Source organism: Rhea pennata, chromosome 4 (genome assembly GCF_028389875.1).
Source record: "Rhea pennata isolate bPtePen1 chromosome 4, bPtePen1.pri, whole genome shotgun sequence".
NCBI lineage: Eukaryota > Metazoa > Chordata > Aves > Rheiformes > Rheidae > Rhea > Rhea pennata.
Window position 1 is genome coordinate 29346091 of NC_084666.1, and position 20824 is coordinate 29366914.

At 34.2% G+C, this 20824-nt stretch overlaps 1 protein-coding gene across 1 annotated transcript in view; it reads right to left on the reverse strand.

Moving 5' to 3' along the window:
* Nucleotides 1-1144: 1144 nt before the first annotated feature.
* The window catches only part of CHIC2 (cysteine rich hydrophobic domain 2), a 30460-nt gene continuing 10780 nt past the window's right edge, over nt 1145-20824 (reverse strand). The window contains exons 4-6 of the mRNA XM_062575554.1: nt 11457-11513; nt 11231-11290; nt 1145-8256 (exon numbers count right to left, since the gene is read on the reverse strand). Of these exons, the coding sequence (XP_062431538.1) occupies nt 8206-8256; nt 11231-11290; nt 11457-11513 (168 nt within the window). The 3' untranslated portion in view covers nt 1145-8205. The remainder of the gene's footprint in view (nt 8257-11230; nt 11291-11456; nt 11514-20824) is intronic.

A 20824-nucleotide genomic window follows, 5' to 3' on the forward strand; every position in this document is an offset into this window, starting at 1 on the left:
GGCTTCATTACACCACCGCTCCATTTGTAATGTAAATCGGGAAACTCAGGGAAGTTTTTCTTTTGGCCTTGTCTACGGAAGAATACCGAGAGGTATTCAAAACGTATTAACACAAATCAATGGCACCAATAAAAGCAAAATCTCCTTAGCAACATAATCTTGATTGCAAAAGGAGAACTGAGAGCATTTAGCAGAACACTGGCCCACATGGAATACGCATTTGTCTAGAAGAATGCGGCACAAAGCCTAAAAGAGAGATGCTGAAAAAATCCAAAATTAACTCACACTGAACAGTTACTCTTTTTTTCAAAACTACACAATTGGCTACATTAAATCTATCGTGCGCTTTTCTGCTCAGCAACATTGTATCATACCGCTTTGATAGCTGAAATTACAACACCCTGAATGCTTCACAGTACCTCTGGGGAACCCTCGCCCTCCCCCCACTACACACACGCACACACACTGTGTGCATATATATATTATACACACACACATATATTATACACACACAAACACCCTGAAAAGAGGCTGTCTGGATTTCCATACTAGAGTAACCAAAGAGTTGTAAAATGTTTCACACACAAAAAGAGAAGCTCATTGATTAAAATCAAAATCAACACCCTTCTTAAAGCACTGGAGAGTGGAGGACTACTTTTGTTCCTAAGGTTCGGGTTAACCAGTATTTTGTAGCTCACAGTCTTAAAAATGCTTGAATTACATAAATGGAAATGATTTCTTTGTGAGTAAAGTGTGTCTACATTAGCTTGACACAAAGTATATATTAATTATTCGAGAGCACTAGGGTGTAAAAAGAAAAGGAAACAGCTCCAAAAACTACATTATTATTTAACCACAACAATAATGTATATAATAAATCCTACTGGCTTTATGGTTTGGAAAGCTTAAAGAACTCCAAATGTGGACTTAATGAAAAGCTAGTCTGAAACACCTCATGCAGGCAATAACTAAGTCTGGTAACTGTACTCTCACAGTCATCCAAATCACCCAAAACTAAATTTCCTTCTCCTCCCAATCAGATTGAAAGCATTAACTGGAAGTTAGACTTTTTCTTTTAACATGTCATACAAATGAAATACAGTAAGACTTAGTAGATAGGTTCAACAATTATTTTATTAGTTTGTAATACATACAACTTAAGAAATGCTTTTAAAAAGATTTATATTGGAGTGCATTCCAATTCTGGGTCAGGTCAGGAAAAAAAAACAATGCTGATGTATTAAATAATATTCTATAATTCAACAACAGATTTCAGTAATTTAGCAGATGTGGTTAAATACTCTTAAATATGCATTATTTACAATTGTGCAGCCTTAAAAAAAAGTCCTTTTCTTCCTATCCTCTCCTCCCAAAGCCCTGTGAACATAGTACTGGCCTCTAAGCTTTCAATCTCTCACCCATACTTAAAATATTTGAAGAGGAATGTTACAACAATGAAAAATCACAGTAATCGCATCTTTCTAAACTCGTTTTTTAGAAGAGATTCCCAATCAACATAACTACCACTGAGTCTCTACAAATAAATAGCAGCATCCTTAACATCCAGTTCTAGGGTAAATTATTGCTCGTGTATTTTATGCTTCAAATGGATTACCATAGTCCAGAAAATTATTCTTAAAAGTTTGCTTACTTGAAAGATAACATGCCTTCAGTAACTCCTTTTTGGTTACTGGTTTATATTTTTAACAGGCTTTTCCTAAACATACATAGTCCAATGCAATTCTCTGCAAATTCGTTTAAAGCAACATGAATTACACAGGGCTAGTTTAGCACACAACATTTAGGCACTGGTACTTTTCCATCCTTTAAATTTATGCTTGGAATTAATTTTACATTCTCATTGCCATACTCAGTCTTTTATGGAAAGAAGAATTAAATTACATTTTTCAAAGCAGTAAACTACTTTGTGTTCCTTGAACTCTTACTGAACCATACTGCTCACTGGCAATATTAACAAATATGTACACTGAATATCCTAATGAGTTAGAAAGCCTGTTGCAAGCATAGAAAATCAGAGACCAACATATACAGTTTGAGTGAGATTTTTTCTATTGGTACAATGAAATCAGTTAAAATACAGAGATACTTAAAATAGTAGCTATATTGCACCAGGATATCTTTTATCTTTTTCCTGAACACGTTTTAGAAAATGGACTCAATCTAAAGAGCTGTAATAGAAAAAAATCTTTAGCTAATGATCAAGTCTAGTTTTGATATGAGACAAAGTAACTTTTAGTGATGGAGTTACAAATGAAAAAAAAGCTTCAATAAACATTATAAAGAACAAGTATCTGCCCTCCAAAAGTGAGCATTTTTCAAACGTTCCCTTCTCCATAAAAGTTACAGCTAACTACAAAAGTCTGTTTAACTTACCTGAACTTAGGTTATCCTAACTAAATCCTATTCCTGGGTATTAGATATAATGTCACATGAGAGGAGCTGTCTGGACAAATCAAGAATTTTCTTTGGAAACAATTAGCTATACATTACAGGCTGCAGTGCAGAAAAAGACTGTTCTGTACTTGCTGCGCTCTCATTAGTGATTCCTTTTTTGGTCTGGATAGTTTAAACTAAAAGATGTTCAGTTAAGAGGCAAGATTACCTCAAAGTCTGCAAAATTGCAGAACTACCTATCAATTAGGGCACAATCAAAATAAATTAATGACACCTGTTAAAATCAAAAATGTATCAGGAATTAAGTCTACATCTACATAACTACTGAAATTGATTGCAAACCTTTACTTAAATTTCATCATTCAATACCATTTCATACAGTTCAAAATTACTTTCCATTACACTCAGAATTTTCAACCTAATCCTCAAGTTCAATTGTTTGGATGTTACTTCTCCTAATTCCTATGCTTCATCCTTTGCCCCACTGTATCCTTCCTAAAGGTCTGTTGTATTTCTAGGAGTCAAACATTTGTGAATCTTTTTCAAGAAAACAAATCTTAATGAAATATTAATGATCTAAATGAAGCAGAATAATTCTGAAAAGGGCATCTTCCACAAAAACAGTAACATTTAGTTCATAAAACGTGTACTATCCAGATGTCATGTGGTGGAGTTGCACATATTAGTACAGGAAGTACCAACGTACAAAGCTTCATGAAAGGACTCCTTTTTAAAATTTTTCAAAAAAGGTTTCTAATTCACCCCATGCTGACTGAAACATCAGTATTGCAATATGACTGTTAAAAAATTGATGAACTTCAAAACACTGTCCAAGCAAATTAACCTGAATGACTATCTACAGCTAATGGAGAACAAATGCATGAACTTTTCAGCAGCAAAAGTGTTTGCTTCTGGAGTACTTCTCCCCTTGAAACACTTCCACTTCCCTAGCAAGAAGAATGATACTGTTTTCTCATTACCAGAATCTCCTCATTCATCCAGCCTGCAGAGAGAACTTTGTATAAAGAACAAACATAGGAATGAAGAAGGAAGCACCATTAGAAATACTCATTCTCACTATCCAAATCAGAAAAAATTCATTTATCCTTCCTAACACATTCTAAAATATATTTTTATGTCCAGCTGCTTAATAACACAGGCTGAAGGGAGCTCTTATAGGTGTATATTGGTAACATTCAAAATGGTCATGCATATTACAATCAGAAGCCTTCTAGGATGCAGTTTGCAAAATAAGCCTTCATGCAGATAGGCATTCAGCTCATTAACTCCATTTTCATATTTCCTATTAGTCCCTGAGAAATTAATACTTCTACCTAACATATGGCTATTAAAGGCATTATAACCATCATACATTTAGCTGTTAGGGACAGAAATGCAATGTGGCTTTAGGGAGAAGAATCACAAATTACAGCAAATTAGTGGAAGTGAATATAGATCTTATTTTTAAAATGCTTTCTTTGCATAAGCAGGGTTGCTGATGAACAGCACAAATGATTTTAGTCACAAACACAAAATTAGCCAGAATCATTTATTCTTAATAAGATTTTACTGTGAGTCCAAGACATTTGCAGCTCTGAGACCTCTCTAACTCAGAGTTTCCTTTACATAAAATCATCTGAATTTTGACCTAATGTAGGGTCATCACGAGCTTTCTTTTAATTACTCAAGAGCAGGGCTTGAAGAACTTAAAAGCAACAGGGATTTTCTTTGCTTAAAAAGTCTTTTTCCTCTTCAACTAAAGCGATCTCTTTAAACTGTTCAGAATTTAAATAGGTTTTTTTGATGAACAATTTGCATTACTGCCAGCTGCTCAAAAACCATAAGCTACAGCTCCCAAAACAGAAGGACTGATTTAAAATTAAGACTTTGGTGGGTGGGGGGGGGGAGGGGAAGAGAATAAACACGGGATTCTTTGCCTTCTGGTTTCCGAGCAGTTACTGATTGTATTTCAAAGCTCTCCCCTATAACTCTGAGGGCTAAAGAACAACTTTCAGAAAAATGAAAACAGACTCCTACCTAAACATACACCTCAGAGTTGGAGTACATGATAAACATCATGGTCTTGAGATTTAAAGTAAATTAATTTGTTAAATTATATTTACAGGCGATAACTTACAATTCAACTACTATAAAAAGTTCTTAGAATCTACTGTACATGGTTTGAATATCATGGGAAATTTTGCATTTGCCATGGACATTTTTGGTTTTGCTTTTATATTTAGTTTATTAAAATGGCTCTTACCAAGCTGTTACAAAACTTTTACTGATTTCATGTAACCTATCTCCATAAACATTTTAATCTCTAGTGAAATTTGCTAATCGCAGTGTAAACATCAGATCATAGCTATTCAAAAACAGATAAACTCTACAGCATTTTCCATGTATGGTCAGACAGAAAGCATTTCTCTCTTGGGACTTATTTCTATTTATCACTAAAGGATTAAAAAAAATTTTTTTTTTTGCTTATATTACAGTAAGAAACAAATCCCGATTGACTGATCAAAGGCCACTGTATCTACAAACAATAATTAGCTTTCTCAGAGCATCACTGATATTTTACCATTAGTTTTTCTGGATCAAGGGGAAACATACAAAATCAGACATTTGTTGATCAGAAATGATGAATATCAAGTGTGTATCTAACTTTCACTATTCAAGAAAACTGGTAATATATAACACTATTTGCAGGAATTTCTGAGAAGCTGAATGGATTAGTTCAATGTAATTAGCAAAGAACAGACTATCTCCTGGAAGTCCTAATATAGCTTCTGGCCTGTTTGAACTATTGCAACTTCATACTTTGTCAACTGGACAAAAAAAAGTTAAGACATGTCTTCTTACTACCAATAAAATAACCAGATTTAGACATTTCTGGAACAACAAAGAAATCCCACCAGCTGCCGCAAGTACTAAATAAATGATTTAAGGTTTTACTATGTTTAAATTTGATCTTTTAAATTATAAGCTGAAAATTGTTGTGTAAAAATGTTTTAGAATGTTCACACTACATGAGTGTATTACTTCATCAGAAGAGTAACATCTTTGGAGAGCAAAATTCATCTATATATAAAGCCAATTTCCCAAGTTTGCTGATGTTGTTTTAACTTAGAGATACTGTTTCCTGTTGCAGTAAAGTATCAGAAAAGCTTTAGAGGCAATTAGACTGGCCTCCTTAGTAAGAGATTTAACATTTTATTTGCTCAAAGCTATATTTTGGCCACCTATAATAGAATTCTTAAGGAGTAAGTCATAGTTAAATACTAAAATGCCTACTAAATCAAGTACATGACAGTAGATGCATCTAAAGTAGGCAAGATCTTAAACGGCACTATTACTTATGTGGAAGTTTCACTAAAGAAATACTCTCTGTAAATCTTTAAGCTTCACGCTATTCACCACTCTGGTTCAGCAGAGATGTCCCATTCAGATTAGCTTTAAACTAGGCAGGTACGAGTACTGCTGGCAAGGAAGCCATGGTGTCACAAAACTTAGCATGGAAAGCTTGGCTAAGAAACTAAGGTGATTAGCTCATGCTAAATTCAGTGCTGCTATGCACATTACAAGTCATATCTGAGTTCTCTCTCCACAGTAATAAACTACCAGTGGAAAAATGCATCCATGAAACAGCTATCTATATAATGAAATGTGAATTTGGTAATAAAATCTAGGCTTAGTATGATTCAATACTTATTTTATTGCAAACCATCACTTAAAGAAATCAACGTTTAATTCTGGTCACCAATATTATTACCAGTCATTATTTCTGTTCAGTTTCAACCTCTTCCCTGTGCCTCCAACCCGCATAACCTCAGCTGTCAAATTTAAGCTTCTGGCCCGCCTCACAGGCTGAAATTGGCCCAAGATTATAACTAACACTTCTGGGAAAATGAAGAAGAGCTGCAGACACAAACTGGTATTAAAGAAGAGGCTGAAATTGATAAAATATATATAACCAGTTATTCTTGGGAAGAAACTGTTGTGGGACCCAGGAGACTGAATTCAAAACTGATACTGGTTAATTAAAAAACAGATTCAGTCAAGCAAAGAAGCACACTTATAGGCTTGTTCAGAAAGCATAAGAGCTGTTTTAAAAGTAAACATCAGGAACCCATAGACAAAAGCTGAGCAAAGAATGAGTTTTGAGAACTGACAAAGAAGGCTAAGATTAAAGAAATTTAAAACTTTCTGGACTGTTCCTACTAGCAAACATTTAGGAATATGATACTCACTAGAGAAGATTTTATAGAGAATAAATATTTTGAAGACATAGAAAAATAGTTCACAGCATCAAGGTACCTGTAACATATTACCTCAAAATAAAACTTGTATTTAAAAGATTAAAAAGAGAAGGTTATTCTTGTAGTGGTATCAACTCTTCATTCATATAAACAATAAGCAGAGTATCTGTTTTTCATATATTCACATTATTGCTTGCTATCACAACTGTATAAGGATCATATTCATAGCTTACACTAATGTTTATATACAGTAACATCAGAGATATAACGGAAATGTAAAAATGTGATTGAGTAGCAATTAAAGAAACTATAATGTCTGAAGATTTGTACAACTAAGATAGAAGAAGAAATAATATACAACTGGCCTGACCCAAGTATATATACACTATATATCCAGTTTAAAAAAAACTTTACACTTGTGCATAAATAAGCTTTGTAAACCAAAATGAACAGAAGCAAGGGTGCAATAAGTAGTTATCTAACACGTTCAAATTTACACTGTTGTCCAGTATACCCTGATTTGATTACTTTTGATACCTGGCACCTCCATTTGCATCTGGAACTGAATTGTTCAAGATTTCCCTTAATAACTTTTTTCTGCTTACATGCCTAAAAAAAAAAAAAAGCTTGAAAGATCCTATTGGACAGTAAGTTTACTGAAACAAATACTTGTGCACCCCTGTGTTCAGGATCTGGTAAACAATAAGAATAAAGCTGATACATGGCATTGGCTTGAATTAAAATAGCTACATTATAATCTGCAATACTATCGTATTTTTGTGATCCTGAGCTCTGCTAATCAGATGCATGCAATTCTGTATGATTCTTTTAGTCTGAGTAAAATAGTTCTATTTTCCATTTATTTACCTTTAAGTGAGAACTTTTTCAGAACCAGCTGAGAGGATTTCTTCATGAAAAGCACAGATTTCTACTGATGGAATGACATTTGGGTTCCAAAAAAGAACTTTTTCTCACCCTCCTGATGGAAAAGGCTAGCCGATATCCCAAAAAGAAATAAAAATATTTACAGCTGACAAGTCACTAACAAAAATTTAAGTAGATCATAGAAGTTACTTCAAAACATAAATTAATAATTAAAGACTTACACAATGTACAGTCAATCAGTTGTGTCATTTGGGGGGTAAAAAAATATCTGCTCACTTGTAGACCATTTTCAGCTGTGTATTTATAGTAATATATATATATGTACACACACACGCGCACACATATAAAAGACTTTGAAAATCAAGATACATTAACAAACAGAAGAAGTAAAAGTAATAACTTAAATAGTTAACATTTGCATGAAATGACTTTTGCAAAGTTTGACCAAACGCACTTAGGACATGCTCTTATTAAAAAAGAAAAAAAAAAAAACAGAAAAACCAAAAAACAAATAAACAAACAAAAAAGAATGAAAACACCACAAGATTCTGTAGAACCAACGCTATGTCACCACCAGGAGAGCACCAAGCAAGGCACCATTGGAAAGACAACGTACTTGGATAAGTCTCTATAAATAAAGCAAATGCTAATCTGGTCGAAAAATCGGTGTCTTTGGTAAAAATTCTATAAGGATGACCTGTATAAAAAGAAAACAAATACATATTAAATGGAAAATGGCAGAAATCCTATTATCTGAAGTCTACCACAATGATAATTCACATTTTCCTGCCTCCTTTTCTTTTTCTTTTTGTCTTTTTGGAAGTACATAAATTGTAGAAGAGAAATGAATGACAATCAGGGATCACAGTACTTTCCTTAGGTTGGAGACAATTAGAAAATCATGTTAGACAGAGTTTAACTTTGGGCAGAAAACAAAACTCTTAAAGAATCAAATGGAAAGAAGAGTTTGCCTAGGGATGCCTAACACATTTAGAAAAATTGAAATAAGCTACTAGCTAAACAGTATTTAGCAAAGTTCACTTATTTTATTAAGGAAAACATAAAAAAGAGATAAAGATATTGATTTAAAAAAAACAGAAGGCAAAACATATTCAAAGTTAATTTTGAATACATCATGCAATTCTCGACTTTTTTTTAAAACAATTTAGGATTCTAAATCATGTTTATAGTACTAGACTTCTATAAAAGGGATATCTTAACTATTGCAAAGTTCTTGTACCAGGAAGACTGGCATGTAGTTAACAAGATACTTGACTAATGCTTCTGCATGATTATTCTTCAGGTCCTGATTCTAATTTAAATCCTGATTTTGTGAGCTATCTACACATTGTAGGACAAAGTGAAGAATACAGCCCAAGAACACAATCTAAATTCTGCTTTGTATTTTAATAGGTAGCTTAGAGAAAATGTTCATTTTCACTTTTTCTCTTCAGAGAGTGAGTCACAGAATTATCAATATAGAAGCACAGTCATATTCATCCAAAAAACGCATCTGATAATATAAAAAGGGGGTTTGCCTTTCCAAGTTAAAATAGAACTTCTAAAAGTTTTTGACTGTAAAATGTTTCATGAATTAAAACCTATTATGTACAGATTACCAACCACAATACAGAAAAAGTAACTCATGTATTTTAGCAGGTAGATTAGAGTGACAGAAGAAAACAACTTAGCTGCTTACAGCATTAATGTTTTTATCTGATAGCACATCGATCATAAGAAAAGAAAAAAAGGCTACGATTTGATCTCTGAAGCCAACACTTCAAAGTAATGAAACTCAAAATCAAGCTTTTAAGTCTATTTTTAGACATACTCAGAAGTGCCTTGATTTTCAGATGTCTTGCAAATTCCTCGCACTCTACTGGCTGCTCATGTGACTTGGTCATCATATGCTCTCAGTGCACCTGGTATGCGAGCCAGGTTTCAAAAAGGGAGGCAGAGGTAAAGCTGCAAGTCTGTGTTTATGCCAAACGAGTCAGAATATTTCACATACAGTTTAGCATCTACAGAAGTGGGTACAGAACTTCAAATGAACAAAGCACCAAGTTTTGGATACAAGACCTTAATTTAAAGCACCCATTTTGAAAAACAAAAATAGGGTAAGAAATTAAACCATGAATACCAATTAAAGGCAGCTTTAGGTAGCAAATTAGATAGCTGAAAAGTCTGGTAAAAAATAGCTCATTAAATTTAATAGTCAGCAATTACTTATTAGATATCTTACAAATTAAAGAAAATCTTGATCCTGTAAAATTATGTGACAATGCTTCCGTATTATTAATGTAAACTGTTCAACTGATTTTAAATCTTAAGTAACGAATATTTATTTTTAAATATTACTGGGCCATACTCCTCATTGTGTTTGAGAACCAGCACTTTCTTTTGCTTCTACTTAATCCACAAAAGATTTGATGCAACAAAATTCTATGGAAACATAGACATTTTTTGGTGAGAGAAAAAATACTTTCATTTAGGTCAAGCTCACACCAACATACTGAAGTTCACTTTATTCTTTTTATAGTGATACATCTTACATCTATATTAACTTGTTCATAGACTAGATAATGATACAAAAAGTCTACTTATTCAGTGAAATGGACAGAGCTAGCCTGGAAAAAGGCCATTTTAAAAATCTTTTATGTTTCAGGTTATAAATAAAACAGTGTAGAAAAAGGAAAAAAGGAAAGGCTAACACAGGAAAAAATGATTTTAAGATAATTTCCAACCGTTTAATCACTCTTGATTTTTATATGCTGTAATAGCTTAATTGTTTCAAAGAACAGATATAATGAAAGATCACAGATAAGTTAGAAGTAATACAGTAGATATTTCTCAAGAGTTAGTCTTTGTTTTGTGAGTTAACCTCTTCCTGTCTCCACTTTAGAGTTTTAAAGAAATTCTGTATATTCTGCTGTGCCTTACACTTCAGCAGCTTAATTTCCTTCTATTTAGCACCCTTCACTTACCTCCAAGAGATTGTGAAAATCGAAATATAAACAGCAAAAAGAAAGGAGGCAGCCAACTAAACAAACTGAAAACCTACACTGAATATTACTCATTTTAAACTGCATGCAACTTCTCACTGTACATTTCTAAGACAGGTTTATGGAATCTCAGCTAAAGATTGGACTCTAATTTAATTCAGAGACTGACTTAAAAAATATTTTAGTGACACCAGCTAGAAATAAAGATACTTTCTAGACAGTTGAGGTAAGGGGCAGTTAAAATCTAAAAAGGCTAAAGGTTTCTTAAGCTCCAACAGCTTAGTTGAAAGGTCTTCCTCCATACTTTTAGACTTGATTAGCATTATATAAAACAGCCATATCTGACTTGCTGCGTAACCAAAGTTGCGGTTATTCTTTATACAGCATCTAAAATTTCACACTCCATCAACACATGTTCAAGCTATTTTATCTTGGCAATTAATTTATTATTTTTCAGAACACAGTGAAGCCTTGTTTTCAAGTCATTCATAACTTTATAAATCAGTCCTGCACATGAAACCACGCATCTGTGAACCGTAGAAAATCCTTGCACTCAAGCGATTAAGCTCCTGACACCTTTACTGATTAATAATCATGGAAAGAATAAGATCAGAAGCAAAATAAATGATCATTTAATAGAGAAACTCACAAAACAGCCCTTTAACTTACATATTCCATCATGTTATTCGTTTCACATTTCCTTTTGCTTAGTCTCCAATGCAAGCACAGCTAGACAAGGAGGAAAGAAAAAGAAGAAAAATGAGCTGTATTTTATTGCAGCACACAGACTAGCCCATTTGTCCACCTTTCATATTTTTTGTTCAACAAAAGCATCTGTTTCCATACTGTGCAATTCAAACTCCAACAGTACGAAGCTGCTCCCTGCGGCACTCACCTTGTGGTATAACCTATTGTTTTCCCATTCTAATAACTTCTCAATCGATCTTCGTGTCTGGAAGACAAATGAGAAAGAATTTTACTCTTGACTGGTTTTAGAAAAACTTTGTTTTGCAGCTGCTTTTGTGTGAAAAGGGGAGAGGTATAGGACAGTGACTGAGTACAGGGTGGTCTCCAGTACTAATATCAAAACTTCTCTGGCATTAAATAGTAACTAGAATAGAAACAACCATTTATGACACAAATAACTATCTTCAAAATTGAGTGGAAAAAATATAACCACATTTGAAAAAAAACTGCTCATATATATGCTTTTCTTCTGTAGCAGTTACAGCTTTAAGACCTCTTACAGCAATTTTCAAGTGATTTAGTAAAAATGTAGGAACACTGCTCCCTAACATCAGTGGTCTGAATACACTTCTTAAAAGGTGAGGTTTTGAACTGGCAAACGTTGCAAACAGTTGCATTTTGCAGTGCTGTAGGTCAAGTACAAATGTTTAATACTCTATTTGAGCAAACAAAAAAAATTTTTATGTTTATATTCAAATTTTAGAGAGGGAAATCCAAGTGCAAAAAGCTACAGTAACTACAAATGAATATTAAAAAAAAAATCTGTGATTTATATAAAAGAGAAAAATCTAATATTTCGGATTCTAAAGCTCCAAAGTTTTAACTGCCTATGTTTCTCAGACTGGACACTTCAGATATAGAATTTTGAAATCTTTCCTTCAAAGCCTTTTAAGACTATGTATGTTTGTATTAAAGAAGGACATTCTTTGCTCTAAAGTCTGACCGCATTTTCAGTATAATTATTCAGTTATATTTACATTTGAGAAATACATTCTGACATTTATGGTCATTTGACTGCCAGAATATATACTGCTTAGCTCTAAATGGGATTTGCTACTGACTACAAATAAAAAAGAGGATAATTCATGGTGCCAGGTGTTAAGATGAGACCAACAGAGCTGCAGGTGCAAAAGGACGGAGCAATGACAAGGATCAAATACAACTTACTGCAGCTGCAGCTTCCTTACAAGGCATAGAGGGGTGAGGGGAAGGGATGAGAAAGCATCTTGCTGTTATTAATACAAGTACTGTATATGAACCTCAACAAATCAAAATAAATGCTATTATGACAACAATCATGTCTGAACAAAATAGAAATTAGACAAAGTACTAGTGTCCCACCAAATATTAATATTTTGGTTTTGAAATGTCAGTTACTCTCTAGCTTCAGATTGAAGTGGCTGTGCGGAAAGATGTCTAAGGATGAACTGTGGTCACATGACTAAAAATTAGCTCATTGCTATCTGTGAGTAATCATTACACTGAATTTTTATTACTTGTATTTTAAAAGCGTAAGTCAAGGAATCAGAGGGGGGAATGAGACGTGCCAGTGACTAATTTATCACATCAGTTTTTTGAATAGAGTATTTTGGGAGTTATTATTATTATTATGTTTTTAAAGACAGTGCCCTTTAACAATAATCAGCAGACCTCACTTGTTTCTTTGTAAAGATAGCCTTTTAGAGTCTGCTCTCCTTTTAAATGAAAATAGGGCAGCAGTTATGGTCACACTTTTGTTAATTTAGTTGCCAGTCAGCTCCAAATCAAAAGAAAATAAGGCTGCAGAGTGTAATTAACATTCAGTTCAGTCGTTTTGTCCCTTGTCTAGCCCCCAAGCTTTGTTAAAATTGCCATCTGAATGCTGAAGGCTGTAGGGAAATCGATTTGATTCTAATCGCACCATGAAAAGAACATGATCTAACTGCTTTCAGCCCTCCGTAAATCTGTACTAGGTCTTTAGCACAATGCAACTTCCAATTTAAAAAGCACTGAATGTCTCGTCAATGACTTTGTGAAGAAAAAAGAACAAGGAGCAGACATAAAAATTCCAATAGTTGTTTAAGCATTAAAGTTCATTTGCATCACAGCAAACCTGAAAAGGGCTGACCTCTCAAACCGCCTCTCAGGTCTATGAAGTTGTAGCCTTGACAAGCTCACATTGACAGAGCTCATTGACTCTGAAAGGCTACTCTATCAATGGTGAAAAATGGCAATAGGTTCTACTCTGAGCAGGCATCTGCCTGCCCACCCGCTGCTAAACCAATGGCAAAACTGATTCAAAACCTGAATCTACCTTGTAATCTTCCTTTCCAGGACCTTTTAATAATAGATTAAGATCACTATACAATTTAATTTAATTGTTTGCCCAAAAGAGTGCGAAAAACATCCAAGCTTTTCAAATTCCAATAAAACTGTATCTATATTACAATATATATACACAAATAAGAAATTGATCAGTAGCTATGTAGTATTAATTGGTTTATTTAAATAATATGCCAGTTTAAAGTCTTTCTAATTAGTATGGTTTTGACCAGCATTAGATAAAAACACATGCAACTTCAAGACCATGAGTATTTATGTACCAAACCTACGATACACACTAAAGGTTCTTCCTTTAGTATGACTTAGGATATTTACAATTCCCAAAACATGACACATTATAGAGACAAAAACATTAACGAAAATCAGACTGTAAAATTTCTGCAAACCTCAGAGCTTGGAATAAAAAGAGATGAATTAAACAGCATCACACAATTCACTATAGTAAGTTTTCTTCCCACTTGACAGGTGAAAAAAAGCACTTGCACGTGCAGCTTAATTAATCACGGATCTTGACATCTCAATGATTTACAGTGAGGAGCAGGTGAGGACATACAAAACCAAAAAGGAACACTTGATGCAAGTGTAGCATTTCCAGCACACTAGGATGACAAGCTTATATATTCTATCAATGGTGTACAGAAAAACCTATACACCAAATTGTTTGTTAGCCACAACAAAAGCACAAATTAAGTGGAAGAGAGCCTTGCTTATTAAGAAGATTTAATACTATCCAGCTTTTAATTTTTTCTTTAAAAAACCCACAGCAATATTTGAACAAAGATAAAACTGTAATCCAAATAGACTTTTTAGCACACCAGTGATAAAGTTTTTTTGTAACATACTCAGTGAAAAATGCAGATGGTTTTTAATATCCCCTTGACAAAATTCTATGGATAATTTCTTCAGTGAACTATCTAGATGTAACATTTAATGAAATGCTTCTGAAAAATAACCCATTTTTAAAGATATTCATGTCAGACAGCATCTTTTGAAAAATTTCCCACTGGGCTACCAAAACCGACCAACTCCAAATATGCATTTACCAATTCATACAGCTCCCAAATAAGTAGACTAAAGTTTTGCCCTCAAACATGAAAAAAGTTAGGAAGACTGAGTACGAACTTGTCATGTGCAAATAAGGCAGTACTGAATACAAATAAAGTGTTATCAGCGTTATGAACTGCAAGATCTTTCTGCTATGTCTTTGCAGTATCTAATCACGTGAGGATATATTTACTGATGCAGTTATGATCTAGACTAGGAGGCTGTGCAGACAAAGTCCCTTCTTGCAATGTGTGACCTGAACCTACATGCCACACCAAAAACAGTACCGATGAATGGTCTGAAGCCTCCTCAACTCCTGCTGTAAGTTAGTGAATGACTGGTAGAATACAAATATTAAAGAAAAGGATCTTACATGACTCTCAAAACGATAACTAATTTGAGTACCTCCCTTTGTCTTTATTTAAAAGGAAAAACAACATGAACAATAGCAACATGATTCTTCACTACTGATTTTTTTCACAGTCTTCTGGGAACAACAGAAAAATCTCCCTATAATATATACATATTATCTTTGACTTTAGTGCAACATACGTCCAATAAACAGTATATGGAGACTTTCAAATTATTTTTACATAAACCTTTACCACAATCAAGTATTAATAATTTTGAATCTTGTCCTGAAAAAAAAGTATACTTCAGGCTCAAACTTCAAAATACAAGAAGACCAATTTAAATTGTTTTTTGCTGATGCTCAGATGGCCAGAATTTGTATCCTATACTATGAAAACAAGCCTCATGATCTTATCAGTACTTGAAACTATGCCATCTCCTCTCAATTAAAAGAAAGAAATGAAGGAAGCTGGAATTTTGTGTTTATTCTTCAAACAAATATATACTGGTCTACAAAATATGTACCAACATAGTTTAGCTACCAGTACAAAAAATGGACTGTAAAGTTAATAGATAACCAAGTCACACAACTGCATGCCTACTTTCAACATGCCAGAACATTCTCCAAATTATCTCTCACAAACACACACTTTCAGAGTATCTGAAAAAACACACTTAAATTAATAGCACAGTTATATAGTTTGCACTGGTTCAATATAAAGTACTGACGAATTGCATCTGCGTGAGAAATGTATGCAAGCATGCTGTCGATAGAGGTTGGAGGAAAAATGTCTTGACTTTGAGCAGGATGGCGCCACTAACAGAACTGCTTCTGGCACCAAAATATACTTGCTATAGTATTTATACTGTGTGGACTGAGAGAGAGGTCTATATGATTTTAAGGCTAATACTGGTGACATGAGAACGTAAGAGTCCTAATCAGAACATGCATAACAATTACAAGTGTCTTTCATTATGTTGAGACAGTCTCCACCTTGAACACTGCATCACAAATAAAACCCTTCACAAAGTGTAAATTGGTAAGATTCCCATCTTACTGAGGAATTATGTATTTGTGAAGGACAAAGATGACACATGTGAAACCTGAGCTGATTTCAGAGTCCTGACGTAGCTGAATACCTGCTGAATACCTGCTTCAGCACATATAGTGGTTTGAAAAGGCACATAGGCACATCTTGCATCATCCTTCCTATTACAGCGAGGATATTTCTTACTAAAGACTAGTGCATGTGTGCTCATGCCAGTTCATCCATGCAGTATTCTTGCAAAAAGGTGAGTGAAATCCATACACTGGATAGAAGAAAATATGGAAATAAATATAGCATTCTGGGGCTCTCCACAAGAACCTGGAATAACTGCCTTGTCCAACAGATTTATTATTGCTGCATCTTGTCTTACCTCACAGATGATTCTGGGCCGAAAATAAGCCCAGAGAAAAGCACAAACCAAACTTCCTCATCAGGCAAAGAAAAATGCATTCTCCAAAATGAAGGAACCAGCAATGTCAAGTTGACCTCAGGAAACTTCTCATTTTAAAATATAGCTTTGAGGATCACATCCTCATATTATCCATAAGCTGACCTACTTTGTATTGTTACAGTTCTGAACCTGCGGTAGGTACATCATGGAGAGATGATTTCAAAGCTTACTCAGCCAGATCAGATCAACTGTTTTCTAGGAGGATCTCTCTCGTTACACTGTCTGTTGATATAAAGATAGCAGCATTATTTGACATTAATGCATGTAATGGTTTTGAATATCTCAGCCAAAGACCTAATAAACATTTCTCAGAGACTCTGATAACCTTAATTCTCAAGTTCTTAAGACTGCTTAAGAAAGTGCTAATGCCTAGACAAACATCAATGGAGAAGGTAAGTGAAAAAAAAAATATACAAGTTGTGTACGTTATCCAGGGGAACAATGGAGAACATGTTGCAGTATTACTACCAATCCACTCACTGATGGTACTGGATGAATATTGTCCAAAGCCACAGCACAGAATGAGAAATTACCATTCAGCTACTATCAACAGAAGTGAAGTGAACTGCTTTCAAGATTCTGTCTGTATCCAAAATTTGGCCTGCAACAGAAATGTAGAAGAGAGGAGCTGTCCAAGGAAGTTCTTAAAAGTTGAATTACAGAAGTATTATATAAATTTACTCTGACTGTCCAGACTCAAAATACTAAGGCCAACAGATATTTTAGCTTATACAGGATGTTCCTCTAGTTAAGTCTCCAAACAAGAATACCTGGCTACATTCTCTCATCTTATGTGACTGCAGCCAACCTTTGTGGAAACCTCTTACAATGGAGAAGCCTTGTACTGAAAATGGCCTCGACTTTGGCAAAATTAATACACTTCCCTTGAGATGGCCTGAAGGAAATGCAGAAAAATGAATTTTGCGAGGTAGACAGATGTTGAATTGATCCTTGAAGCATCAGGATTATAGTTACTGTTGTGATCCTGACCTTGAATTTGTAAACAAGAATGTTTAATATTTTCATTCTAAGATTAAATTTCAGCTTTTGGTTGTCTCTCACTGCAAGCAGACAAACACCATGAAGCTTCCCTCATGGGCATGAACAACCTGGGCATGACAAACGCATTCACCTCCTGCTGAAGGACATTCTCACACAAAGAGCTACAGAAAATAAACACTGAAAAAAGAACTGATCATAACAGACAAGAACAGGATTTAATCTCCATCAAATAACCCATACCCACTGTGAGAGATTACAAATCAGAATGCAGATGAAAACTGAAGAAACTCGTCTCCACCTCCTTTTTAAAGTTACAGAGATGTTAGTTTGGGCTTCCATTGCTTATTTTCAAAATATCCAGTAATCTGCTGTGTAATACAGTTCAAGGCCCAGTGCAGGTGGAGAAACTAAAGAATCTCAGGTTACTTCTCTACTAGGAAATGAAACGGCGCCCAGAAACATTCTCATTCACTTGAAGCCAGCTGGCAGGGAACAGCTAACATCTATGTTAGAAAGTTTTCTTAACCTCCAAACCACCCATAGTGCCTGCAGCATTCTGATAATGTCTAGGAATTGTAACATAAACAGGCCAAAAGCATGCCAGGGACCTTTCTAAGTACAAATTATAAAGCTCCAATTCCTAGGAATGCTCCCAGGTTTGATTTATTAATATATGGAAAGCCTTCTTGCTATCAAGAGTCAGGGCCAAGGGGCCAAGAATAGAAGGAAAGATATATGGGCAGAAAGACTGAAAGGCAGCACAACACAGCAAAGTAACTTTAGCAAAATTACAGCAAAATAACACAGCAAAATAGCCTCTGAAAAATCCAACATTTCAACAGTGTGCACACCAAAGAAGATGATCTCTTTGAAAGCAAGAGCCTCTGCAATGCCTTGTCTGTCTAGCACTGAAGCAGGAAACTACAGAATCACAGGTAGCCTTTATCCATTTTTTTTCCTATCTGGAAAATATTTTTGTTATATTATTGTTGGTTTATTAATAATATATAATATATAGCACATTATCTATATTTTTATTATTACAGACAATTTTCTGTTTGGAAAAAAAAATCTAGTTACCCTAAAAAAAAAAACTGTCATCTTCGATCTAAACTCAGTACGTTTGTTCCAAATTTCAGAAAATAATTTTTATGAGACAAAATGAGATGCAACTAGTCACTTTCCTCTTTGTACATTTTATTTGTTAAAAAGCTGATAATTTTAGTCTTCTCTTTTGTAGATAAACTGCTTCCTCCCTCCCTCCTTCCCCCTCCCCCAACTCTTTCCTTACTGGTCATGTTTCTTGTAGGCTTCTGCTATTTTCCATTTGGAATAACTAGTTACTCTCTTTATATGTAGTGCTTAAATCACTGGCAGTGCTCCACTTAAGTAGAGAAGTGCTAAGCAGAGAACAACAACATTTTACCTTGGAGTGCTTAAAAGACCAAGTAAACCAAAAAGCATTAATATATCCCAGAGGAAGACTGGCTTTGAGGTGAAGCAGAGAGAGAAGCAGAAATGTGTCACTACCTCATACTTAATCAGCAATCCATTCCATTTTATTTGCATTACTGCAGTCTATGAAGTCATTCTTCAGTAAAGTGCTTTGTAGTTGTTTTAAACATGAGTTTCAGATAATTTTTAATTCCAATTCTTTCCTCAAAAGTGCTTCCATATTCTTCTTCTTTGGCATCATCTACAAGTTGCTAAAATCAAGGTGGACGCAGAACCCTAAAATAACCCTTCGTAAACTGATTTCTGAGATGAAAATTAGCTAAAACATTTTGAACATGTTTTTTTCAGACTAGTTCTGTATTCACTACATGAATTTCATATAGATCACATTTATCTGAAACACGTCAAGTGGGACAGTATGAAAAGCAATATTAAAACCAAATTGCATTATTATGGCTCCCTCTATATACTCCAGCCTTGATACTGTAGAGGTTTTATAATATGAAAACATTAGTTCTATATATAAACTTATTTTGATTAACATTAGGACAATCAGAGATGTAATACTAATTTATCAGTATATTTTACACCAATGGTAATGAATGCATATTTGATGCATGCAAACTCTACTTCAAAAAAGTCTTACTGAGCTGACTAAAGCCAACGTTTTGAATAATATTTTGTTCTAGTTAAGATAAATGTAGTAAGCATGATAGAATTTAAAAGATTCTTCAAAATTAAACTAGCATATAAGTTGTCAGAGCAGAGATAAAAGTATCAGTCTTAAGTAACTGTCTCAAGCAACTGTTTGGAAAAGTAAATTCAAAGGAAAAGTGCAATCAGAGCTTCAGTGCTAAGTCCCAGGAAGATATGGAGAGGAAAAAATATCATTTTTTCTTCAGTTTTGAAAATAAATGAAATGTATTCATAGCAGCTATAAACTGAGCGAACGTGTTTCAGCATCAGTATCATCTACAGACAAGCAAGACTACTACAGCTCCTCCACCACACACTTAATCAATACTTTGGAAAGCAGTAATTAGCTTATGTTTATACAGCACTCTGAAGACGTAAACTGCTATGCAAGTGACAACTAATGACGAGGCTTAAGCAGCATTCATCAGCTTTGTGTGAATTCACAAACAAACAAGTAGCTCTTGAAAGCATTAATACAGATAGCTCTCAAATATCTCATTCTACTCATTTTAAAAGATTGCCCATGAACCTTCTGAAAAAAATTCTTAATGAAACATGCAATTTACTTGCAAAATAGAAGCTTTTTAGCAATCTAGAGGTACTGTAATTCTAACATAGCTTCCATTGCTACTGTTTCTGTTGAAATTATTTATCCCATTTGCACATTGGGAACTACAGCATTTAGTTAATACAGAAAATGAGTGTCAATTCGTTTGAAAAAGTGGCTTCAAATGAGGACCTCAGCCTGTAGTGCTTCTTGAATTATAATTCACTATGTCATTCTTTTTATTTAAGGAACAATACCTTAAAGACTTAATGTTCATTTGTACAATCTGGAAGTTGTCCCAGAAAGGACAGTACAATCTATGAGTGAAACTGCTGAGGATCATTGATGATCTAGATCTGCAAATGAGGGACTATATTTCCTGTAATTTTCTTGCAGTTTTTATTCACTAAAATCCAATCAAGATCAAAAGGAGAGCAACAATAAGATATTGAATAAAATTAAACATTTATTTTTCTGGTAAAGAGTACCAGGCCTTTTTTTAAATACCTTAGTGCGAAAGAAGAAAGGAAACAATGCTGTACAAAGACTTCCAAAACTTGCATTGAACAAAGCACTGAAAAGAAAAGTGAAGGAAAAGC